At 42.7% G+C, this 23,191-nt stretch overlaps 1 protein-coding gene across 1 annotated transcript in view; it reads right to left on the bottom strand.

The window, feature by feature from the left end:
• LOC124555131 (constitutive coactivator of PPAR-gamma-like protein 1 homolog) overlaps nucleotides 1–23,191 on the bottom strand; it is a 217,321-nt gene that overhangs the window by 135,810 nt on the left and 58,320 nt on the right. The window contains exon 8 of the mRNA XM_047128943.1: nucleotides 1,724–1,842. Within this exon, the coding sequence (XP_046984899.1) occupies nucleotides 1,724–1,842 (119 nt within the window). The remainder of the gene's footprint in view (nucleotides 1–1,723; nucleotides 1,843–23,191) is intronic.

Raw genomic sequence — 23,191 nt, 5'->3', positions numbered from 1 at the left:
ATGTCATTCTCGAAACCCAACTCACCCTGTTCCATTTTCAGTCAGATGTTTGCCAAATGTGTGAATCATTTGGCAGTGTGCTGAGATGACAATACTACTCTAGACGACAATACATTAATCAGATCTAATGCTCCACATGTAAAACATCAGTAAGTCACCATACAAGAGTGAAAAGACATAAAAAAAAAAAGTATCCTTCCCACACAAACCACGCACCTCCTCAACTGGCAGTAAATTATCACATTACATTGCATAGTTAAACAGCTGTGTAATCAAACATTGTCATCGTGTTTACAAATAGAAACAAAAAATTAACTGTACCAATATGACAAAATCATACAAAAAAAACCCTGCAATAAATGCAATTTCCAAACCTTGTCTCTATTAATCAAAACTCACACATTTGAATATTATTCTTTATTAATAATAAAGTTACTGACAAAATACACTGAAGCGCCAAAGAAACTAGTATAGGCATGCATATTCCAATATAGAGATGCAAACAGGCAGAATACGGAACTGCGGTCGGGAATGCCTATATAAAACAAGTGTCTAGCACAGTTGAGAAATCAGTTACTGTTGCTACAATGGCAGGTTATCAAGATTTAAGTGAGTTTGAACATGGTGTTATAGTCGGCGCATGAGGGATGGGACACAGCATCTCTGAGGCAGCAATGAAGTGGGGATTTTCCCGTAAGATCATTTCACGAGTGTACCATGAATATCAGAAACCCAGAAGAACATCAAATCTCCAACATTGCTGCAAATGGAAAAAAATCCTGCAAGAACAGGGCAAATGGCAGCTGAACAAAATCGTTCAATGTGACAGAAGTGCAACCCTTCTGCAAATTACTGCAGATTTCAATGCTGGGCCATCAGCAAGTGTCAGCGTGCAAAACATTCAATGAAACATTATTGATATGGGCTTTCGGAGCCAAAGGCCGACATGTGTACCCTTGATGACTGCACAACACAAAGCTTTACGCCTCGCCTGGGCCCATTAACGCTGATATTGGACTGTTGATGACTGGAAACATGTTGCCTGGTCAGATGAGTCTCATTTAAAATTGTGTCGAACGGATGGACGAGTACGGGTATGGAGACAACCTCATGAATCCATGGACCCTACATGTCAGCAGGGGACTGTTCAAGATGGTGGAGGCTCGGTAATGGTGTGGGGCACGTGCAGTTGGAGTTATATGGGATCCCTGATAGGTCTACATAAGACTGACAAGTGACACATATGTAAGCAACCTGTCTGATCACCTGCATCTGTTCATGTCCACTGTGCATTCTGATAGACTTGGACCATTCCAGCAGGAGAATGTGACATCCTACACATCCAAAATTGCTACAGAGTGGCTCCAGGAACACTCTTCAGAGTTTAAACACTTCTGATGACCAGGAAACTCCCCAGACATGAACATTATTGAGCATATCTGGGATGCCTTGCAATGTGCTGTTCACAAGAGATCTCCACCCCCTTGTGCTCCCTACAGATTTATTGTACTCCTACAGATTTATTAACAGCCTTGCAGGATTCCTCGTGTCAATTCCCTCCAGAACTATTTCAGACATTAGTAGAGTCCAATGCCACGTCGTGTTGCGGCACTTCTGCATGCTCGCAGGGACCCTACATGGTATTAGGTAGGTGTACCAGTTTCTTTGGCTCTTCAATGTATGATAACAATATTCTCTTTATTGATGTACAGTATAAATTTACCTCACTTTCCACAGTCTCTGAGGCAAATTTGGAGTTGTCCACTTGATCTACATGTTTTCCTTTGTTTTGATGGGGTGAAATCTTTTGTGCAGGAAATTGTGAATAACCATGTCGGTGGTCTGGAAATACATACAAAATAATAATAAACAACGAAATGAAAACACTGAAAACAAATCACAAAAAGAGTAACATATTAAGACTTTTCTCTGATTTAATTTTTAGTTTCTCAGATGGACTATTACACATCAGTCTTTAAAAAAGGTTATATATTTATGTTGTTAACCTTTCACAATTTTTAAGGCACTGCCATGAATGGTAAAATACAAGAGGTTACAGATAACAGGGTAGCATCTTTTTTAGGAAAGGAGTGCAGAAAGAAAGCGAGTGCTACAAGAGGTTAGGATTGAAACAGTATTGAGTCTGGGCAAGTAATTATCCCACTGTACTGAATCCATGCAAAAAGTGGATTGTTAAAAATTTTCAGCAGTCACAAGCAATTCCTCCATCAAATCAGTAACAATAGTTAGGGGAAAATGTCAGCATTCCTTATTGTGTCAGAATATTCCAACACTGATAATTAACACTACAGGGCTACTATAAATGACTCATTTGTTTTCAAAGTTCTATATTTTCCAAAGTATTGCATGCACCAATATGATTGAAGCGCTTTACAAATGTTCTATGAGTACCCCTCTGGTCACAGAACACACATCTATGTGATTACGGAGTTCATTCCATACCTTGTGTAGCATAATCCTGCCAATGGTCATCACAGCAACTTTGATGCATTCTCTGGTCTGTTCCGATATTCTTGGCAGTGGGGGTATGTAAACACAGTCCTTAATGTATCCCAAAGGAAAAAGGCACAAGGCATTTGGTCAGGCGTCTTGAGGGGCCAAGGGAATATAGCCACAGCATCATCATCATCATCATCATCATCATCATCATCATCTCTTTTACACCCAATATAATGACGTGACAGTTTGTCATTTAGGTAGCAATGAACATTGATGCTCCAATGCTGGGGCAAGATGAAATCCTCAACATTCAGTTGTGGAGACAACCACAACCTTAACATATTAAGGTAAGAGGCCACTATCTTCTCACAGAAGAAAAATGACCCAAAAAGTCTGTCCGTGACACTGTACAGCTCACATTGTGGCAGTTAATTTTTTCAGATATATGGAAGGTTGCTTCATCATTGAATATTAGCTTAGAGGCGTAATGTTCATCGTCAAGTCCTTCCTGCATTGTGATGCAAAATTGAAGATGCTGGTAATAATCTTCCAGTTTTAATTGGGGCACGGGCTGCAGACAGTATGGTTTGAAATGTACATGCCATTGTAAAATCTTCCACACTGTTTGCTCCAGTACTGAAAGTTTGTGGCTTGTGTGGACCCTTGAATTTTTGAACTGCATACGTAACTTTCCCTCACCCTCTGCATGGTTGCATCTGGCACACTTGGTTGACTGGTTCTTTTCTGTTTACAGAGACAATACCAATTCACAATGCTCTGTTTACATGGTGGTTCCATTACATTATTCCTTCTGGATGCATGTTGCACTATTGTAAAAGATTAACATCTTGCATATTACAACAAACAAAAACTCTTTTCTTGCTCTCAAGGCATTGCACTCTTAATGCCAACTGGTAGGCACGATGCACACTCAAGTCAGTTTACAGTTCTATTCATGCATCTATCATATTTGTACATGTATTACTCTTGAAAATATAGAACTTTGAAAACAAACGAATAATTTATAGTAACCCTGCAATGAACTGTGTGTATGCAATTTGAGGATTTAAGATTCATCAAACCAAGCTGAGAAAATCTCTCTCTCTCTGAACCTCGTTTGACCAGTGGTACGACATGTATGTGTTGGACGATTTAGGCTACCATCTTATTACTCTAGGGCTAATAGTAACCATACACTGAGGCCTTGCAGGTAATTTTAATCCATTCAAGAAACACCTTCAAGCTCTCCTAGCACATTCAACAGGAAAAATTTCTGATCAATTTTAATATACACTTTCTCAAAAAGTTTTACTGAACTTGGTAAAAATTATCAGCCAATTTAATTACTACTGTAAATTATCAAACTACAGTAGCTAACTACTACAAACCAGTCACTGATATTTTTATAGACAGCTCTAATTAACAGAATCATCTTACAAACCCAACAGTCAATGGACTTTGAGATCACGACACAAAGTTATTTATGTTAAGTATTAATATTGATCAGGTAAAAAGGAAAAAAATTAGTTCAGGAGAGTACCTAATGGGCAAAACACTGAGTATTTCAGGAGGCTGCTCGAGTTGTGAAATGACCATGTTTACAGTGATCATGACATCAATGAAAAATAAAACATTTTTAACAAATTTTGCTCTCTTTTTATTAGAAATCTGTTTCCCCACAAAGGCAGTTCAAATTAGACCAAAGCCTAGACAGAGGAAACAAAAAAAGGGACATTCAAAGAATAAAGACATCTTGTGTGTGTGTGTGTGTGTGGAGGGGGGGGGGGGGGCCTTTCTCAGTCAAGAGCATCTCTGATGTTGATACTGTAGCACATTACAAAAAGTATTGAAGAATAGTGAAGCAAGTAATCCAGATATCAAAGCAATTAAATTTTGTGAAGATGACAGCCACATCTGGCAACAAAATTAAAACAGTACGGATTTTAATACAGGAGGAGACTGGTCAAATTAGATATGAAGAAGTGCAGATAGCTTTAAGAGTAGATTATACTTCAGAAACAATCCTCTTTAATGAATACTTTACATGAATCACTAAGAAGATGGGGCTGTCACACTCAGTAAATTCTACACTGGAATATAAGGTACCAGCCTTCACAAAAGAATTTTTTGTTCACTTGACATAATCCATATCAAAGCAAAGGCTGTTAATATGATGTATGGAATACATAATACATTAAAGTTAACTGTTAGCTTTAGACACTGACTAGAAAAGTATATTATATTCAGAATACCACCAAGATTTTCCACCTCTCAGTAAAACATTTTGCTACATAACAGGCACACGAGCAAAAGACATACTTTCTACTACTCCTCAAATAAATGTTCAGATGGCCAATGTGATAACGTGGTAGTATGGAATGACAAACAGAACTACACATGGCTGCTCCACAAAATTAATAAGTCTTGTACATGAAATGAATATACTGACTGAAAAACAACACTTAAATGCAAAATAAACCAAAGTACCTGCCCATTTACTTTGATTATGAATCATTTCCAGCAAGTCGCTAAAAAGCATTGAAGAATACCAAAGTTACACAAGGCACTCTAGTCAAAATCCAGCCTCATAAAAAAAAAAAAAAAAAACTGGATACAGACTGAAAATGAAAACTGTACAGCACAATTTCTATGTAACACATAGATGGGTACATGATGGTTCTAGGAATTTTTAAAATCATGCAGCTTTTTCTTTGGCAAATCCCTGTGTACAAATATGATATAAATACAAAGTAACACAATGTTTTTGATTCTGTGTTTGTGGTAAACCCACAGTTACCACTACCTTTGTGCTTGCCACCACATGCAATTGGCCATGCCGGCAAACCACAGATGTTACACAATGCAGTAAACTAAGGCTCACTAGCTGCGGATGTGGGGGTTGATACCAGAGGTTCCACCGTTGGCCTCCTCAGTGACTCTACAACACCAGCTGGACCCCAACTAAAAAGTAGACAACAGAGATGCCTACGCTTGCCTATATATAAGCTTACATGAACCTCCTGGCCTGAGTCTACACCACACTGTCAACTGTTACTTATCGTACAGCCCTCAAGATCTGGATGCTGTTACACTACTGACCTCGCACTGTCTTCGGACAGTTTCACATTACTGCACATTGTGCCATCATGAGTTGTAGCCTACTAAATAAACAGATTTTTAAAAAAAACAGTGTTCATTTGTGTTTTGTACCACAACACAACTGGTGACGGCAGACACAAATTCGTTCAAACTGTGGAAACTTGTGTGCGAATTTTGGCACTTGACTGTTGCTTTAGGACAGTGAACTTTTCTGTGAACCACAGACTGTGTGCTGAATGGCCACCGCTGCTTCCTTCTTTCTAGTCACCGTGGTCTATCCATCTCTTGCTGCTATTCTGCAACAGCTGATGGCTCACCACAAGAACATCTAAAGTATACAGAAGACCACCTGGCCAGAGTACTGCAAGCAGCTGACAGTCAAATCCTTTGCTGTTCCCACCGTATAAGGAAAAAAAAAAATCACAGAAGAGTAGGACTCATATGAACAAATGGGACTCATATGAGCAAAGGCTGTGACGGCATTTTACGGCGTTGAAGGTAAATGAAGCTGATACTACTGATTCCCTTTTCTTCTCATGGATTCTATTGCAAACTTATCAGTTGTTATGCAAGCTGGCCTCCCTAATGTAACCCCATACAACGATTTCTGCTCACCTTAAATTTTACCAGAGCTGCAAGCAACAGAGTCAACCCCACCAGGGTTAAGGCGGCTGAGCTCAAGGCACTAAGTCGCTGATCCAAGTTTTCTATGCCCGACGTCAAAGAATCTTATGCAGAAGGCACGATTAGACACATGACTGTCCACACAGTATGCAGTAAAGAGTTTCAGTTAAAAGCTTTAGAGTTTCATAACCCTTCATTACAAAAGATTTTGGATTTAGCACAGTCCTATTAAGTCACACGAGTAGCAGGACACCACTCAAGAGTCCTGGACAGACATAGCTGCTGTAAATAGTGAACCCACACACATGGAGGATTCAGCAGTGACATCAATGCAGTACACAAACAACCGCATGTGAGTGTCTCTGCACAGAAACAGTGGGTCTCACACTGCCACAGGTTGTGACAGTCTTACCTGTCCTACCCGGACTGTTTTCAGACACATGCTACAGGCAACTATCTGTTCTGGTGGTCAGATTGGACTAAGTGCCCAAGAAAGGGTCACCTCACATCTGTTTATCACGCAGCCATTCCCGTCTCACGATCACAAGATCAAATGGACACTAATGTTGTCGTATCATCTACCCAGGGAGGTTCCTCTGATAAACTGCTCATTTTGCTATGGGTGGCTGGTAAAACACTCAACTTTCAAGTCTTTACAGGTACAGCCACCAGTCTCACCAATTTTCAAATATATTACGATTAAGGGCACCCATATTAAAGCCATTAGTTCAATGGCTGGGAACCATAACAAGCAATGCATTCCATGGTCATAACTTTCTCAGCCAAAAACAGCACCGGCACTGTGAATCTCTTCAGTCTAGAGACATTTAAATCTTTTGGATTTTCCATCAATGACACAGTAAATCTGGTCTCATAGAATGTTCCTCATCTATAACTGGACACTCTCTCCTCCTAATTTCCCGAAGTTTTTAATTCTAGTCTGCTCTTGCTCTTTTCACTCACAGCAGGTTCCCCTGGCGCTCCAGGACAAAGTCAAGAATGAATTAGGCAGGCTGCAGGGAAAGGATGCGATAGAATCTATATCATTGAGTCAGTGGGCTACTCCTCTGGTTTTCATCAAGAAACCACCCGGCAAATGCAGACTTTGCAGAGACTTCAATGTCATGGTGAATGCTCAAGCTGACATGGACATGTACCCCATTCCAAAGCTTGGGGAACTATACACAAAGCTAACTGGTGGACACTTCTCCAAAATTGACCTTGATGAAACGCACTTGCAGCTTCTGTTATCAATGTGGCCCAAGAAGAGAGATTTGTCACACAATTGCTAAAAAAAATTGAAACTCCCACCACATGATGCTACTCCCTCATTGGTCCAGCAGTTATCGTTAGTGTTAAGTAATACCGTATGTGGACCGAATATACTCCTCTTCCAATGTGAGCCAGGTACGCTAAAAGGTAGCACACCCCCGTGTTAGATGAATGTTCACAGAAGATACTGGTGACTAATAACCAATTGGTTTATACAAATATAAGCAGTTGGACTTTGGGGTCTCCAGTACTCCAGCAACTTTCCAGACGTCCCCGGAACAGCTGCTTCGCAATGTGCAGGGTTCGATTAACTATTTGGATGACACTCATCATAGGAAGTTCCACCATGCAGCATTTAGCGAACCTGAAGTAACTCTTCTTCATTTTGTGGGAGGCAGGATTAAAGTACAGTCTCAGCAAATGTGAATTTTAGCTTTCAGTGGAGTATTTAGGCCACGTCCTTTCTCACAAAGGTATGTTACCACTGCAGAAACACATTTAAACGATTGCATCCGTGCCTTTGCTGACAAACCTCAAGTAGCTTCAGAACTTTCTGGGAAAAATTACATATTCCAGAAAATTCGTTCCAGTGGCATCTTGGATGGCACATCCATTATACCACATGTGTAAGAAGGATTGGTTACCATGTGGTCAACCACATGTAAAATGGTGTTCTGGGAGCTCAAACAGTGTATACTCTCAGCACCTTGTTTAGCAATGTTCCAACCCAGGAAGCAGACAGTGGTTGCAACAGACGCATCAAACCATGGGATGGGGGCCGACTTCTCTCACCCAAAGGCTAATGCTTCAGAGTACTGTAGTTCAAAAACCTCACCCCCTGAACAAATTAACAATTCTCAAATTGAGAAAGAAGCACTGGCAATTATATTGGCTTTGAAGAAATTTCATGTCCTATTTTATGGCATCAAGTCCCGTCAGGTAACGGACCACAAGCCCACAGTCTCTTTGTCCAACCCAACAGCTCATTCCCAGATCATACTGCTCACTGGCTCCAATGCTGAGCATTGTTCCTCTAAAGATATACCTTTGAAATCCATTTCAGAAGCTCATCCTAGCACACAAAATGTGGATGCTCTTGGCCAGACTATAAGTTCGATCAAGAGGAAATTCTATCTGGATGACGATGTGAAACAAGCTGTGGACAATTTTCCCTTTACAGGAGCCCACATTTCTGTCACCACAGAGGCATACATAGTTCTCAAACAGGTACGCACCTTTACCTTGAGGGGGTGGCCAGAACGACTGGCTAGGCATTACTATGGGCTGTGAAACCATTTGCTTCTGGTCACCGGTGCAATCCTTTTAGCCACAGACCAAACTACACCACATGTTGTGATTCCACCAGCTTTACGACAATTATTCCTACAATTGCTGCACCAGGGGCATTGGGGCACTTCAAGGACCAAGCTGCTCACTCAGCAACTTGCTTATTGACCAGGCATCGGAGTGAGATATACAGCGCCTCTTCCGTCAATGCAACAGATTTGCTGAACAACAGGTAGCCCCAAGTCCGGTTTTTCAGCCTTGGCCAACACCCAACAAACCTTCATAACGAGTGCATCTTGATTTTGAATACCATGTTTGTCACTGTCACTGATTCTTTTTTCCTGTTTCCATATATTGTTAACTGCCATACAGCCACGGCGGAATATACAGAGACGGCACTGTCTAATATTTTCACCACTGAGGGCCTCATGCACACATTAGTGACAGACAATGAGCCACAATTTCGAACAAAGGTAATTGAGAATCTCTGCATTAAGAATGGAGTGAAGCACATCTGTTCACCTCCTGTTCATCCCCTATCAAATGGAGAGGCAGAGAGGTTCGTTCAGACATGGAAGGCACCCTGACATTTTTTGTTAAGCTGATATTGGGCAACATCGTTACGTGACAAGAGCCCATCGGCACTCTTACGTGGACATCAATCCCATTCTCTCCTACTTTTACTGCTGTCTGTACCTAGCCCCTTGGTTCCTCGCCCTCTCCAAAATTGTGGCCTGGGACATGGGTGTGGGTCTAGGGTTTTAGTCAACCTCAGTGGTTCCCAAACACCATTCATCAGCAATAGGGGTGATAGGTTTTTACAGTTGATACCAGAGCACCTGACACCAAAACCAGCTCTGGTTATGCAAGTGGACACCCCTGCTCCCCCCCCCCAGTCCTTCCACTGCAGTCCGTCTTCCCATCGTTCGATGCAAGAAGAGCTGATACTTGAACCAATTCCCAATGAGGGCAACAGGTTTCTACACTTGATACCAGAGAATGGACCTTCAAGCGACACCAGAACCAGGTCCAGTTATGCAACCGCATCCTGCAGTCTTTTTCTCCCCAGTCCTTCCACTGCATCCCATTTTTCCACCCTACTGCGGAATAGGAGCTGATCCTTGAGCACACTCCTCCCATCCTCCTCCATCCCCACCCTCTAATTCTTCTGTTAGTTGCTCCAGGCCACCACAGTGTATGGCCTCGCACCAGCAACACCACCCCCAGCTTCCCTGCCCTGGGACAGACCAATACTTCACATTGAGTTGCCGGAGCTGGGGACACCTCCAGAAGGTGCACCATTGGCGTGGCCACTGAGCCCAGACATTGTCATGATGTTGCCTCCAGTGTCCACCAACTCACCCATGTTTCCACCATTGCCCAGCCCACGCAGCCACTGCTGGCCAGGCTACTTTCAGCTTTACTTCCAAGTGCCCGCAGACCGGAACTCCTGGAGCCTGAATCATTGAGGTGGGGGGTGAGGAGGAGGTGGGGTGGAAGAAATGGAGATCACACCACTTTCTCTCTACACAGTGGGGATAGGCCCAGTAGATCCCCCCATCCCCACCCTCCGCCCAAAACTCCCACCTACCGCACAAGTGGAGGTGTGTGGTAAACCCACTGTTACTACTACCTTTCGCGTCTGCCTCTCTTCAGAGATGCATTGGGCTAAGGCTCACTGGCCACATATGGGGGGATTGACACCAGAGGCTCCAACATTGGCCTCCAGCACGTCTACAACAACGGCTGCACACGCTTCTCAAAACCAGCAGCAGCAGCAACAACATCAGTGATGTCTATGCTTATCTATACCTACAGTGACGTGAGCCTCCAGGCCTGAGTCTGCGCCGTGCTGTCAACTGTTACTTATTGTGCAGTCCTCAAGATTTGGACAGTTACACTACCGACCTTGTATGACCTCCGGGCAGTTTCATGTTATTGTACATTGTGATGTCACGTGTTGTAGCCTAGCGGATACATAGAGTCAAAAACCAGTGTTCTTTTGTGTTGTGTGCCACAAGAGTCTTGAACTGTAAGACATTTATTAACTGGTCATGTAAGTTCCTCTTGTCAATTTTATTTTGCTTTAATTTTTCCTGTGGGCATTATTTACTCAGGTTTCATTTTGTTTCCCTGAACTTCAATAATTTCATTGTTTTTTGATTTGCTCACGTACTTTTATAAAATTTTACGTACTGTTGCACATTTTTTTATCCTCCACGATGAATCGTTGCTCCTTTCATCTGCACCAATGCCATAAAGTTTCTCTATCCCCAGCCAAAATCCACTCCCCACGTACTGTACCTGTGTTGTTGCCTAGACCATAAAAATCTCCCAAATGCCCACAGCAACAAATTACCAATCTCTGGCTCTGCTCTCCCTCCGTAAAATTCTTCTACTCTCCAATTTCAAATTCCTGCATTCCATCTCCCAGATTGAAATTCAGTCACAACGGGCTTGTTGAAAGACCTTCTCTCTTTCTCCCACTTCCCACTTCTTATAGTATGAACACTTTCCCCCAATGACCCTATAATTCACACTCAATCAAAAACCAATACTTAACACGTCCTGACTGTGCGTACTCTTGCAGCCAATCATGACTTACCCTCACAGCCCTCATATCATCCCCTGTTAACTTTCCAGAATTCCCTAACCTTGAACCTTGCCGCCTCCTCATTCCCCAAATCCTTCCATCTGGAATCCAACCTAACATCCACAGAAAGAATTGCAAATCAACCACTTAAAAACTGATCCAAACCTTATAATTCTACATGCTGACCAATGTTCCGTCACTGTGGCTATGAACCACAGGGATTACTTGGCGTTGTGACTCTGCCTGCTATCAAATATGCCTACATACATGCCTTATCACAGTGCTCTCATTCCAGAATTCCAGCAGGTTCTCCAGTCCGACCTCAAATCCATAGGTCCATCTAGAAATCCCCCCACCCCACTCTCTCTCTCTCTCTCTCTCTCTCTCTCTCTCTCTCTCTCTCTCTCCCCCCCCCCCCCCCCTCTTACCACTATGCTACTCCTATCTACTACAGACTTCCAACCTCCCAGGATACTCCATTGTTGTCGGTTATCGTGCCCCCACAGTGAGAATCTCTGCCTTTGTGGACCAACACCTTCAATCTATTACCCCTAACCAACCTCCTACATAAAAGACACCAACTATTTCCTCCTCTGACTCTCTACAACCCTGTTTCTTTACCACCCAGTGCCCTGCTCATCACTGTCGATTCCACCTCCCTCTACACTAACATCCCCAATGTCCATGGCCTTGCCACTGTTGAACACTACCTTCCCCAACCACTGACTGACTAAACCTACGACTTCCTTCCTGGTCACCATGGCCAACTATATTCTCACCCATAATTACTTCTCCTATGAAGGTGTCATCTACAAAAAAATCCATGGCACAGCAATGGGCACACTCAAAGCCCCACCTTATGCTAACCTATTCATGGGCCATTTAGAGGAATCCTTCCTAACCACTCAGAATCCCAAACTCCTCACCTGGTTCAAATTCACTGATGACATCATCAATATCTACACCAAGAGTGAGAACAACATACCCACATCCCTCCAGAACCTACTTCCCCATGTTCTCCCCCATTTGCTTCACCTGTCCTCCTCAGCCCAACAAGCCACCTTTCTCAACATTGACCTCCAGTTCAAGGATGGCTACTTCAGTACCTCAATCCACATCAAACCTACCTACCGCCATCAATAACTCCACTCTGACAGTTGCGACTCATTCAAAACCAAAAAATCCCTTCCATACAGTCTACCCACCAGTGCTTGTTGCAACTACAGTGACAAGAAGGCCCTCTCCAAACATGCCAATACTTCACAGACTGAAATTACTCTCCCAACCTTGCTCAGAAACAGACTGGATTGGACTGATGGGATCAAACTGGAAGGTCATCAGACCCTCATCATTTAAGCATCAAGCCGGGAAAAGTCCTCAGAGAGGAAGAATACAGAATACAAATTCTGATGAACCTAATTGTAACTGAGAATCAATAAAACCAAATACAAGAGAGACTGGGGTAAAAGAGTGTAAGTGGGTGAGTTGCCCACTCTGAAAGTAGCTCGAGGCCCCCGAGACAAGTCATGTGATGGGAAACATACCCTCTGCATCTGACTGGTGTTTCCTCATCCCCCATTAGCATGGGAAAATTTGCAATACGCATCAAATTGATAAAATTGCAAGAAGCAGAACAATGACAACAAGACTGGAAACCAATGACAGACATAAAAGAAGAAGATGAAGAAGAATTAAAAAAGTGGGAAGGGCAGTAGCCAGGCCAGACCACCAAGCAGGGGCAGCCATGGGAGCCCCTGGATTGGAGCAGGTGAAGGTCCTCCAATCTCTACAGCGGTCAAAGAGGTCCATGTAGCCTACCTCACAAAGAGCAGTAAAATCACCACCATACGTAAAATTTAAAACCAGATCAGCCACTTTGGCATCGTCTGCTAGTACTAGAGGCAATGTGTCACCAAGTTGAAGGTTTCGTCATAAGGTGGCCAAATTAGGACAGCCTTGTAGGGTGTGGGCCATCATCAGAGGGCCACCACACCAACAGTGGGATGGATTCTCACATTGTAGGATGTGGCCATGGGTCACCCAAGTGTGGCCATCGCGAAGGTGACAGACGGGGGATTCCCTGCAAGAAGCATGAGGGGAGTGATGCAACATGGCTGTAGTCACGCCAATCCATGTTCCAAGCCTCCCGCAACTGACGGCACACTGTCGCATGAAGGTCACGTTTTGATACCCCCATCTCCAAAATCGGTATTCTGATACCTACCTTGGTCAACAAATCAGTATGTTTATTCCCTGGTATCTCAATGTGACCTGGGGTCCACACAAAGGTAACTGACCATCCAGCTTGATGGAGATCAGAAAGGATAACCTGGATAGCCACAGCCCGTGGGTGTCAAGTGCAGCATTGGTCGATAGCCTGGAGACTACTCAGGGAATTAACGCCCATTAAGATGTTCTTGCCATGGAGAGAATGAATGTGATGGAGGACTTGAGTGATCGTCACCAATTCTACAGTGGATACACTACATCCATTCAGCACAAAGTGTTACTCGCTGCACCTTGGAGGCAAAACCAGTTCTTCTGTCAACCGTAAAGCTAGTGCATATTACTTCTGAACCAAGAAACACATCAAGCAAGGCCAGGAATGGGTGACCAAAAACCATCGGTTCAACAGGGTCTGTTTGGTCCTTAGGATAGGTCGGGACAGATCCAAGAATGGGGTAGACACCACAGGGATGTACGTGATTGCTCCCTGACAAAAGGTGACAGTGCAAGAAGTTGGAGTTCAGAATAAAGACACTGCAGTTCTCATACAATCATGACTCCAGTGCTGGGCCTCTGCTGTGGGAGAGGGATCTCCCTACCAGGGAAAAGGATATCGTAGTTCAGAAACTAAAGGAAGCAACAAATGTGAATCACATAGTTGAGAAGCAGTTGTTGGCACCTGATCGATAGTGGAAAGACCCCAGCCCCCGCAAGTAGACTGTTCATAGGGTTGGCCCACAAGGCACCTGGCACAAGTCAGACCACACAATGCTGAAGGCAATGCTAAGCCATATACTAGACTCTAATAATCAAGATGGGACAGGATAAAAGCTTCGTAAAGCCACAAAAGCGTAGAGCGGTCTGTGACCCAGCTGATGTTACTGAGGTAGTGCAGTGAGGGTGCAACCAACACATTCACGTAACTTGGTGAAGATTGGGAAGCCATGTCAACTGGCATTGAAGGCCAAATCAAAAAAGTGATAAGACTTCACCACTTTGCGCAACTGGTCATTGAGGTAGAGTTCTGGTTGTGAATGGACAGTGCAATGGCAACAGAAGTGCATGATGCACGTCTTGGTGGCTGAAAACCGGAAGCCGTGGGTGACCGCCCAGGACTGCACCTTTCCTATGGCACCCTGCACGTTTGGCATCCAGCAATACCCACACAGGAGGTGCAACAGTAATTGCAAAAATCATCAGTGAACAGGGAGGATGACACTGTAAGCCCCACAGTGGCATCTACCCCACTGATTGCCCCAATAAAAATGGGACACTCAATACAAAGCCTTGCAGGACCCCATTCTCTTGAATACGGGGGTTACTGTGGAAAGTACCAACTTGAACCTGGAGGGAATCTCATTACTAGAAGTTCCACACAACAACTGGGAGAGGGCCCTGGAGAGCCTGCTCACATTGGGTAACAAGGACATGATTATGCCATGTGGTATCATAAGCCTTTTTCCAGTCAGAGAAGCCAATGATAACGTGCTGAAACCGCACGAAAGTTAACCATATGGCAGACCAAACTACAATCAGTAGAACTTCCTTGGTGAAAACTGCCCTTGGAGAGAAAGAATGCAAGACTCAAGGCATCAAAACAGCCACCTGCTATCCATACGTTTGAATAACTTGCAGAGAATATAAGTAAGACTAATTGGATAATAGCTGTCCATTTCAAGGTGTGTGTACTTGGTTTCAGTACCAGAATGATCAAACTTTCTCACCAATGAGGTGGGAACTCACCCTCACTCCAGATATTGTTGAAAATGACAAGGAAATGATGTTGACTACACACTGATAGGGTTTGAGCATTTGGATGTGGATGCAGTCTGGCCCTGGAGCTGTCAGGGCAAAGGGCTAGGGGCTAGGGGCTAGGGCACTGATGAATTCACACTCACTGAATGGAAAGTGAAAGTGTAGTGGGAGTTAAGAGAATTTGCTCCACCCACTGTTTGAGGACACAAAATGCAGGCTGTTAATTCACAGACACAGAGGTTCAAGCAAAACAGAGAGCGAAATGATCGGTGATAGAATCTGGGTCATTCTCGACAACACCATTCCGGGAGACACCAGATACACCTGAGGGGGAGTTGTATCCACAGACGAGTGGAACAACCTGCAAAAGGGGTGGTATGTGCACCAAGGGTAGTAACATACCATTCCCAGAATTCTTGTTTCTGTCATTTTTTTTAGGCAGCAGACATGGGCTCGAAGCCGTTTAAAGGCAATGAGGTTCTCCGTATGTGATATCTAATGGCCATGGTGATTCCTGACGTCCATCGTGGTCCTGTCTTCCAACGGGGGGATCCCAACGAATAGGGGATCGCTAAATCTGCTGCTGATACAATGGCTGTGGTTGTACTCTGTACAGTTGCAATGATACCTCCACCTGGCGAGGTGCCATGGGCAATTGCAGAGGCAAAGGCATATCGGACAGCATTGTTTAGAGCCCATCTCGATGCATGCTCAGGAAAGGGATGGTGAGGGACAGACAAGATGCTCGGAAAATAAACACTGTCACACAGATCATCATGGACGCTTCAGTGGATGAAAGGGAGAAGATTGGGGCTGCAAATGGAAAGATCAAAGGCTGAATATGACCCATATGCCAAACTGAAGTGTGTTGGGGCATCAGTATTCAAGAGACAAAGATCGAGCTACGTGAACAAAGTTTAGATAGTTTTATCACGGCCAGTGGCCGTAGTGCCACCCCACAAAGGGTTGTGGGCAGTGGAGTCACCCAAAATGAGGAAGGGTGGGAAAGCTGAGAAATCAGTGCAGACAACATGGCCTGGAACATTTCACTATCAGGAAGCGTAAAATCAAGACAGATTCTGACACAAACAGCCACAGCATCCAGAATCATATCGGGTGACATGTATTCAGTGTAGACAGAGTCTGGAGTGTACGTGCGAACTCTGCCTGAAGAACTGTCATATTCAGCTATATTCTTAAAAAAAAAAAAAACCATAGAGGATATGGGTTCGCAATCCTGAGAACGAAGTTTCTTGGAGTCCAATGTAGAAAGCAGGGGAAACACAAAATAGATGTCACAGCTCAGGAAGGAGGTGGAGAAACTGCTATAGTTCCTCTGGAGAATCACATTATTGGTGTTCTATGGCGGGGTGGGGGAAGGGAGAAGAAAAGACCAAGGAGAGGCAGGTCATGCACCAGGGTCATCAGCTGCCACCAATTGCAAGGATGTGACATCAAAAGACATTGGTTCTGAATCAGGTCAGGTGACCACCAACCTGTGGCTCCTTCAGTCACTGGCTGGTATCTGGATGCAAAGCAGCAGAATACTCGGACAGGTGCATCCCAAGTGAGCCCTTTCTAGTGAGAAATGCTGACAGAGAGTGTTGATTCCCTGGTTGGGGGCTGGGGATTGACAGTTCAGTGGATGGGGAGCTGACTCTCCCGAAATAGGTGTGAGGGGTGTAGTTGGAGGAGTGTTTCCAATCACCAGAGGAGCAGGTGTAGTTGAGTGGCCCAGAGGTCCTGATGTAGAAGGCACAAAGGAAGAGGGTGCCATTGCTAGAGAGAATGACATCATCTTAGCCACAGCAAATGTCACCGACATATACATACAGGATGCAAATGATCATATTTCTTCTTGTCCTTGTGATAAGTGAATTGGTTAAGTGTCTTTCCTCTTTGGACTATGGTGCAATCCAGTGAACAGGGGGAATGAAGGTACACATAGATTATACATACAAGGGGAGAGGGGAAAGCAAGATGAAGGCCCCCAGTATCAACCCTATTGTCCTTTGGTCCCTTCCAGACACTATCAACAAAATGCACACCCCATCACTCCAAAGTGGCATGCAACTCATAATTGGTCTGTAAAAGGAGGTCGCAGTGGAAGATGATTCCTTGTATCGTAATAAGTCTGTCGTGGGAAGTAATAGTTACAAGAAGCTTGTGAGCTTGTCACAGACAAACAGCACCCACAGCTGAGCAGAGGATGCCATTTTAATCAGAACTGAACCACTTTTCATTTTCAAAATCACTGCTACTTCCTCCACCCCTACCCTGCTATGCTGACTTCTATCCTGCCTCATGTCTCTTCCTTATACCCATTACCCACCCCAACTAGACTGCTGTTCATGTCAGACCTTAGTGTCCAGAGACACTGCATGTGCGTGTGTGTGCAAAAGAAGTAGTAGTAGTAGTAGTAGTAGTAGTAGTAGTTGTTGTTGTTGTTGTTTGAGTTTTCTACTTCTGAAAGAGGAACTGTGTCTGAAAGCTGTAATATTTCTATAATCCATTCATCATAAGAATAAACCTCTTCTGTGTTTGATGGAACCTCATTGGATTTCCGTTTCACGTGGAACTGCACCCAAGCTGCCTCAAGTACTGTCAAGTACGATAATAAGGGTATGTTTTGTGCTGTGCTTTACACACAAATCGCCTTAGCGATAATATGGGACAACAGCTTTACCGGCGTATTTAACTTCGACAGCATTGGCTGGTCAACTGGTACAGCTAGCCTGCAGTGACGTGGCCAGCTGCAGTTCACACGTAAAAAGAGATGAGCAGAGGAGCAATACAGCTTCGAATGCCATTTAGTTTTTAAGCAGAATAAAATAATACACCGCAAATCTCCCACAATACGCTCCTTAGATGACTAGACGAAAACCGCAACAAGTTATCGTTTTTAGGTAACGTATTATTGTAATTAAAAACAAGAATGATGAAAATTCCTGACATAGCCACAGCATAATTTTTCTGCATAAGCTGTGTGTAACGTAAGAGATTATTGAAGGATTTTACGGTATAGTTAAATATTGAAGCCACTGAAAGTATTATTTACAGTCAGTCATCTGGTAATCTCTTAGGTCCTTCCCGCTACGTTGATAACATGCCCATCAACAACAGAACCCATTAAGCCAATCAGGCGCAGCATTTTCTCTTCTTCTTTTATGACGAGCCGTTCTATATCCCACCAGCGTTCGGAAGTGACGTGTGAAAAAGCTGCATGTGTTAGTTCCAGTACATCTGACAGCTTAACAGTGTTGTTACTTTTTGGGCCAAATCCCGCAACTCGGCTCCAGATCAGTTCTGTTGGGTTCATATTGTAATGGTACTGTAGCAAATGTAAATATGCAGCATATATATGATGTGCTTGATGTTGTGAAAATGATTGTTTTTCATGTTTCTACAATACTTATCTACCTCTGTGGTATAAAACTATGGACATAGTCCAAATAAAGAGGATCTGGTTTTTCATTTTTGCCTTAAAAATTAAATTGTTATGTTTTTCATGTTTCTACGATACTTATCTACCTCTGCGGTATGAAACTATGGACATAGTCCAAATAAAGAGGATCTGGTTTTTCATTTTTGCCTTAAAAATTAAAGCGTTATGTTTTTCATGTTTCTACGATACTTATCTATCTCTGCGGTATAAAACTATGGACATAGTCCAAATAAAGAGGATCTGGTTTTTCATTTTTGCCTTAAAAATTAAATTGTTATGTTTTACTAATTTAAATAACTTTTATGAGCAGTGTTTCATAAAACATCGATAATTAAGAATATGTATTTGAAATGGAAACAGGAATTTCGCATCCAATATGTGATTAGAAACAAGAAGACGTGCATTACTCTCAAAAAAAAAAAAAAAAAAAAAAGATGAGTTTTATAATTACGGGATGTAGGTATTTCAAATTGAAGGAGAAATAAATATAATGTTGGGGAGATTTGAACCAATGCACGAATAACGGTATTATATACGGGGTGTATACGTGGACAAGGAAAAAAAATTCCAAGATTTTTCCCGGATTTCCCGGTTAAAAACACACTTTCTCCCGGGTAAAAACACGCATTTTCCATGTTAAATGACAGTATATTTTCCCTTATCAATCCTCTGAATGGTTATGGTTTTATACACAGGCGTAGAATTTCCTGGCACTTTAGAAAACGAAACTCAAGGAAAAAGACACGTTTTGAAAATCTCTTTGACGTGCAGCAACATGTACGCTGCATATTTTTGTATTACGAAAGAATACATTGGAATTCCACCAAATACCGCATGTCACTTTCCGAATAATTGAAATCAGGATTGTGATGCGCGTTTGTAAGCCAGTCATAGCTCATGTCACGTGATCTCGCCAGCCGATGGCAGCGGATATTCAGAGCATAGGACACATGATTTAGTCAGCCAACAGCAACATCACTGTTAAGTAGCACGAACACACAAACAGGGTAAGCTAACAGTTTAAATTAATATACATAGTGTTGCTACAATAAAAGCAAAGTTTTCACATATAAAGGATGCGGGGCAAAGTCAGGACATGCAGGGGCCAAGCAGCAACCGGTATTGTAATTGTAAACTGTCGAAGCTGCATTGGTAAAGTGCCGGAACTTCAAGCGCTGATAGAAAGCACCGAAGCTGAAATCGTTATAGGTACAGAAAGCTGGCTGAAGCCAGAGATAAATTCTGCCGAAATATTTACAAAGGCACAGACAGTGTTCAGAAAGGATAGATTGCATGCAACCGGTGGTGGCGTGTTTGTCGCTGTTAGTAGTAGTTTATCCTGTAGTGAAGTAGAAGTGGATAGTTCCTGTGAATTATTATGGGTGGAGGTTACACTCAACAACCGAGCTAGGTTAATAGTTGGCTCCTTTTACCGACCTCCCGACTCAGCAGCATTAGTGGCAGAACAACTGAGAGAAAATTTGGAATACATTTCACATAAATTTTCTCAGCATGTTATAGTCTTAGATGGAGATTTCAATTTACCAGATATAGACTGGGACACTCAGATGTTTAGGACGGGTGGTAGGGACAGAGCATCGAGTGACATTATACCGAGTGCACTATCCGAAAATTACCTCGAGCAATTAAACAGAGAACCGACTCGTGGAGATAACATCTTGGACCTACTGATAACAAACAGACCCGAACTTTTCGACTCTGTAAGTGCAGAACAGGGAATCAGTGATCATAAGGCTGTTGCAGCATCCCTGAATATGGAAGTTAATAGGAATATAAAAAAAGGGAGGAAGGTTTATCTGTTTAGCAAGAGTAATAGAAGGCAGATTTCAGACTACCTAACAGATCAAAATGAAAATTTCTGTTCCGACACTGACAATGTTGAGTGTTTATGGAAAAAAGTTCAAGGCAATCGTAAAATGCGTTTTAGACAGGTACGTGCCGAGTAAAACTGTGAGGGACGGGAAAAACCCACCGTGGTTCAACAACAAAGTTAGGAAACTACTGCGAAAGCAAAGAGAGCTTCACTCCAAGTGTAAACGCAGCCAAAACCTCTCAGACAAAGAGAAGGTAAACGATGTCAAAGTTAGCGTAAGGGGGGCTATGCGTGAAGCGTTCAGTGAATTCGAGAGTAAAATTCTATGTACCAACTTGACAGAAAATCCTAGGAAGTGCTGGTCTTACATTAAATCAGTAAGTGGCTCGAAACAGCATATCCAGACACTCCAGGATGATGATGGCATTGAAACAGAGGATGACACGCGTAAAGCTGGAATACTATACACCTTTTTCCAAAGCTGTTTCACAGAGGAAGACCGCACTGCAGTTCCTTCTCTAAATCCTCGCACAAACGAAAAAATGGCTGACACCGAAATAAGTGTCCAAGGAATAGAAAAGCAACTGGAATCACTCAACAGAGGAAAGTCCACTGGACCTGACGGGATACCAATTCGATTCTACACAGAGTACGCGAAAGAACTTGCCCCCCTTCTAACAGCTGTGTACCGCAAGTCTCTAGAGGAATGGAAGGTTCCAAATGATTGGAAAAGAGCACAGGTAGCCCCAGTCTTCAAGAAGGGTCGTCGAGCAGATGCGCAAAACTATAGACCTATATCTCCGACATCGATCTGTTGTAGAATTTTAAAACATGTTTTTTGCTCGCATATCATGTCATTTTTGGAAACCCAGAATCTACTCTGTAGGAATCAACATGGACTCTGGAAACAGCGATCATGTGAGACCCAACTCACTTTATTTGTTCATGAGACCCAGAAAATATTAGATACAGGCTCCCAGGTAGATGCTATTTTCCTTGACTTCCGGAAGGCGTTCGATACAGTTCCGCACTGTCGCCTGATAAACAAAGTAAGAGCCTATGGAATATCAGACCAGCTGTGTGGCTGGATAGAAGAGTTTTTAGCGAACAGAACACAGCATGTTGTTATCAATGGAGAGACATCTACAGACGTTAAAGTAACCTCTGGCGTGCCACAGGGCAGTGTTATGGGACCATTGCTTTTCACAATATATATAAATGACCTAGTAGATAGTGTCGGAAGTATCATTAAATGTAAACATGGGTCACGTGGAGACTACCCACTATAACTCAGACTGCTCTGCGGATCAGCCCCGGATCTACGATAATTGCGAATGGGGTCAATACTTCAAAAAAATTGCATTTTCAAAAATATGTTCATCTTGTAGCGCATATCTTTCTGAAAAGTCAGAAACATAAAACACATGTGTTCGAGGAAATGAGGGCATATTATTTGGTCTTAAGTGTGGCAAAGTGCAGTGCCACACCTCTTCATAAAGCATTCTTGTACCGCACGTCACTGTATTTCGCTCTGTGGAATTGAAACGTGTATATTTTGTAATTGATGCCATCAAACTACATTCAGGACAGTGGTAACTGAAATGTCCTGTAGTTCCTCTCCTGCTTCCAGTTGGCCGGTTTGACAGCCTGCCCCCTCTTTAAAAAAAAAAATCTCGCAATTAATAGCAGATGGGATTATTTGTAATCGGGAGAACAAGAACTCTAAAGAAAATTTGCACTCTTTATTGCCTATTAGCTAATAACTTGCTGTTTTGTGTGATATAAAATTAAATATAGGATACATGAAACCAATAAAGACAAGAGATAAGCAAGAAATTACACATTTCTTCAATCCTTAGCTTCTCTCTCTAATCTTGCTACAGCTTTACATGGCGTGCTTTCCTTTCTGTGAAAGAATCTATTAACTCATCAAAGTTCGTCAAACGTTTTGCTACATGAAAAATCTAAATGTCATTATCTAATACTGAAAAAGCTGTTAACACAAATAATACCCAAGATCGGTGTGGTTTCTCAAACTGATTACATCTATTTTGTCACTGCCTGCTAGATACAACAAAATAGGCCTTTCTGATATTGCAGCAATTTTGTAACATGCACCAAATAAATGAGACTGTTTTGACACAAATGGCCATTTTTATAACAAGACAGAATATAATTCATGAAGTGCCAATATGAACGTACTGTGTCTGTAGCTACAGATAATTTTTTAGGTGAAAGTTTACATCTGTCCCTAATTCCAAAGAAATGACGATTTTTCACCAAAATGTGGGAGGACTTGGTAATAAAGTAAATGACATTACTGTTCTGTTGGAGGAACTACAAGGAATAAAAGATACTGATGTATTATGTTTTAGTGAACATCATGTGAAAGATATTGAAAGGTTACTGTCAGGCAGCACATTACTCTAGAACCATCATGGAAAAAGGTGGAGTGGTAATTTATGTAAAAAACAACATATCTTACAATGCATTAGATTTATAGATTTAAAGAGCCATTGTATAGAGCAACAAATTGAAGTATGTGGTGTTGAGATTACTGTAAATGACTTCACGACTGTAGTGTTAGCACTGTATA

This window comes from Schistocerca americana, chromosome X (assembly GCF_021461395.2).
Source record: "Schistocerca americana isolate TAMUIC-IGC-003095 chromosome X, iqSchAmer2.1, whole genome shotgun sequence".
Classification (NCBI taxonomy): Eukaryota; Metazoa; Arthropoda; class Insecta; order Orthoptera; family Acrididae; genus Schistocerca; species Schistocerca americana.
Note: the sequence above shows the minus strand (reverse complement) of the source record. Positions and strands in the feature narration are given on the sequence as shown.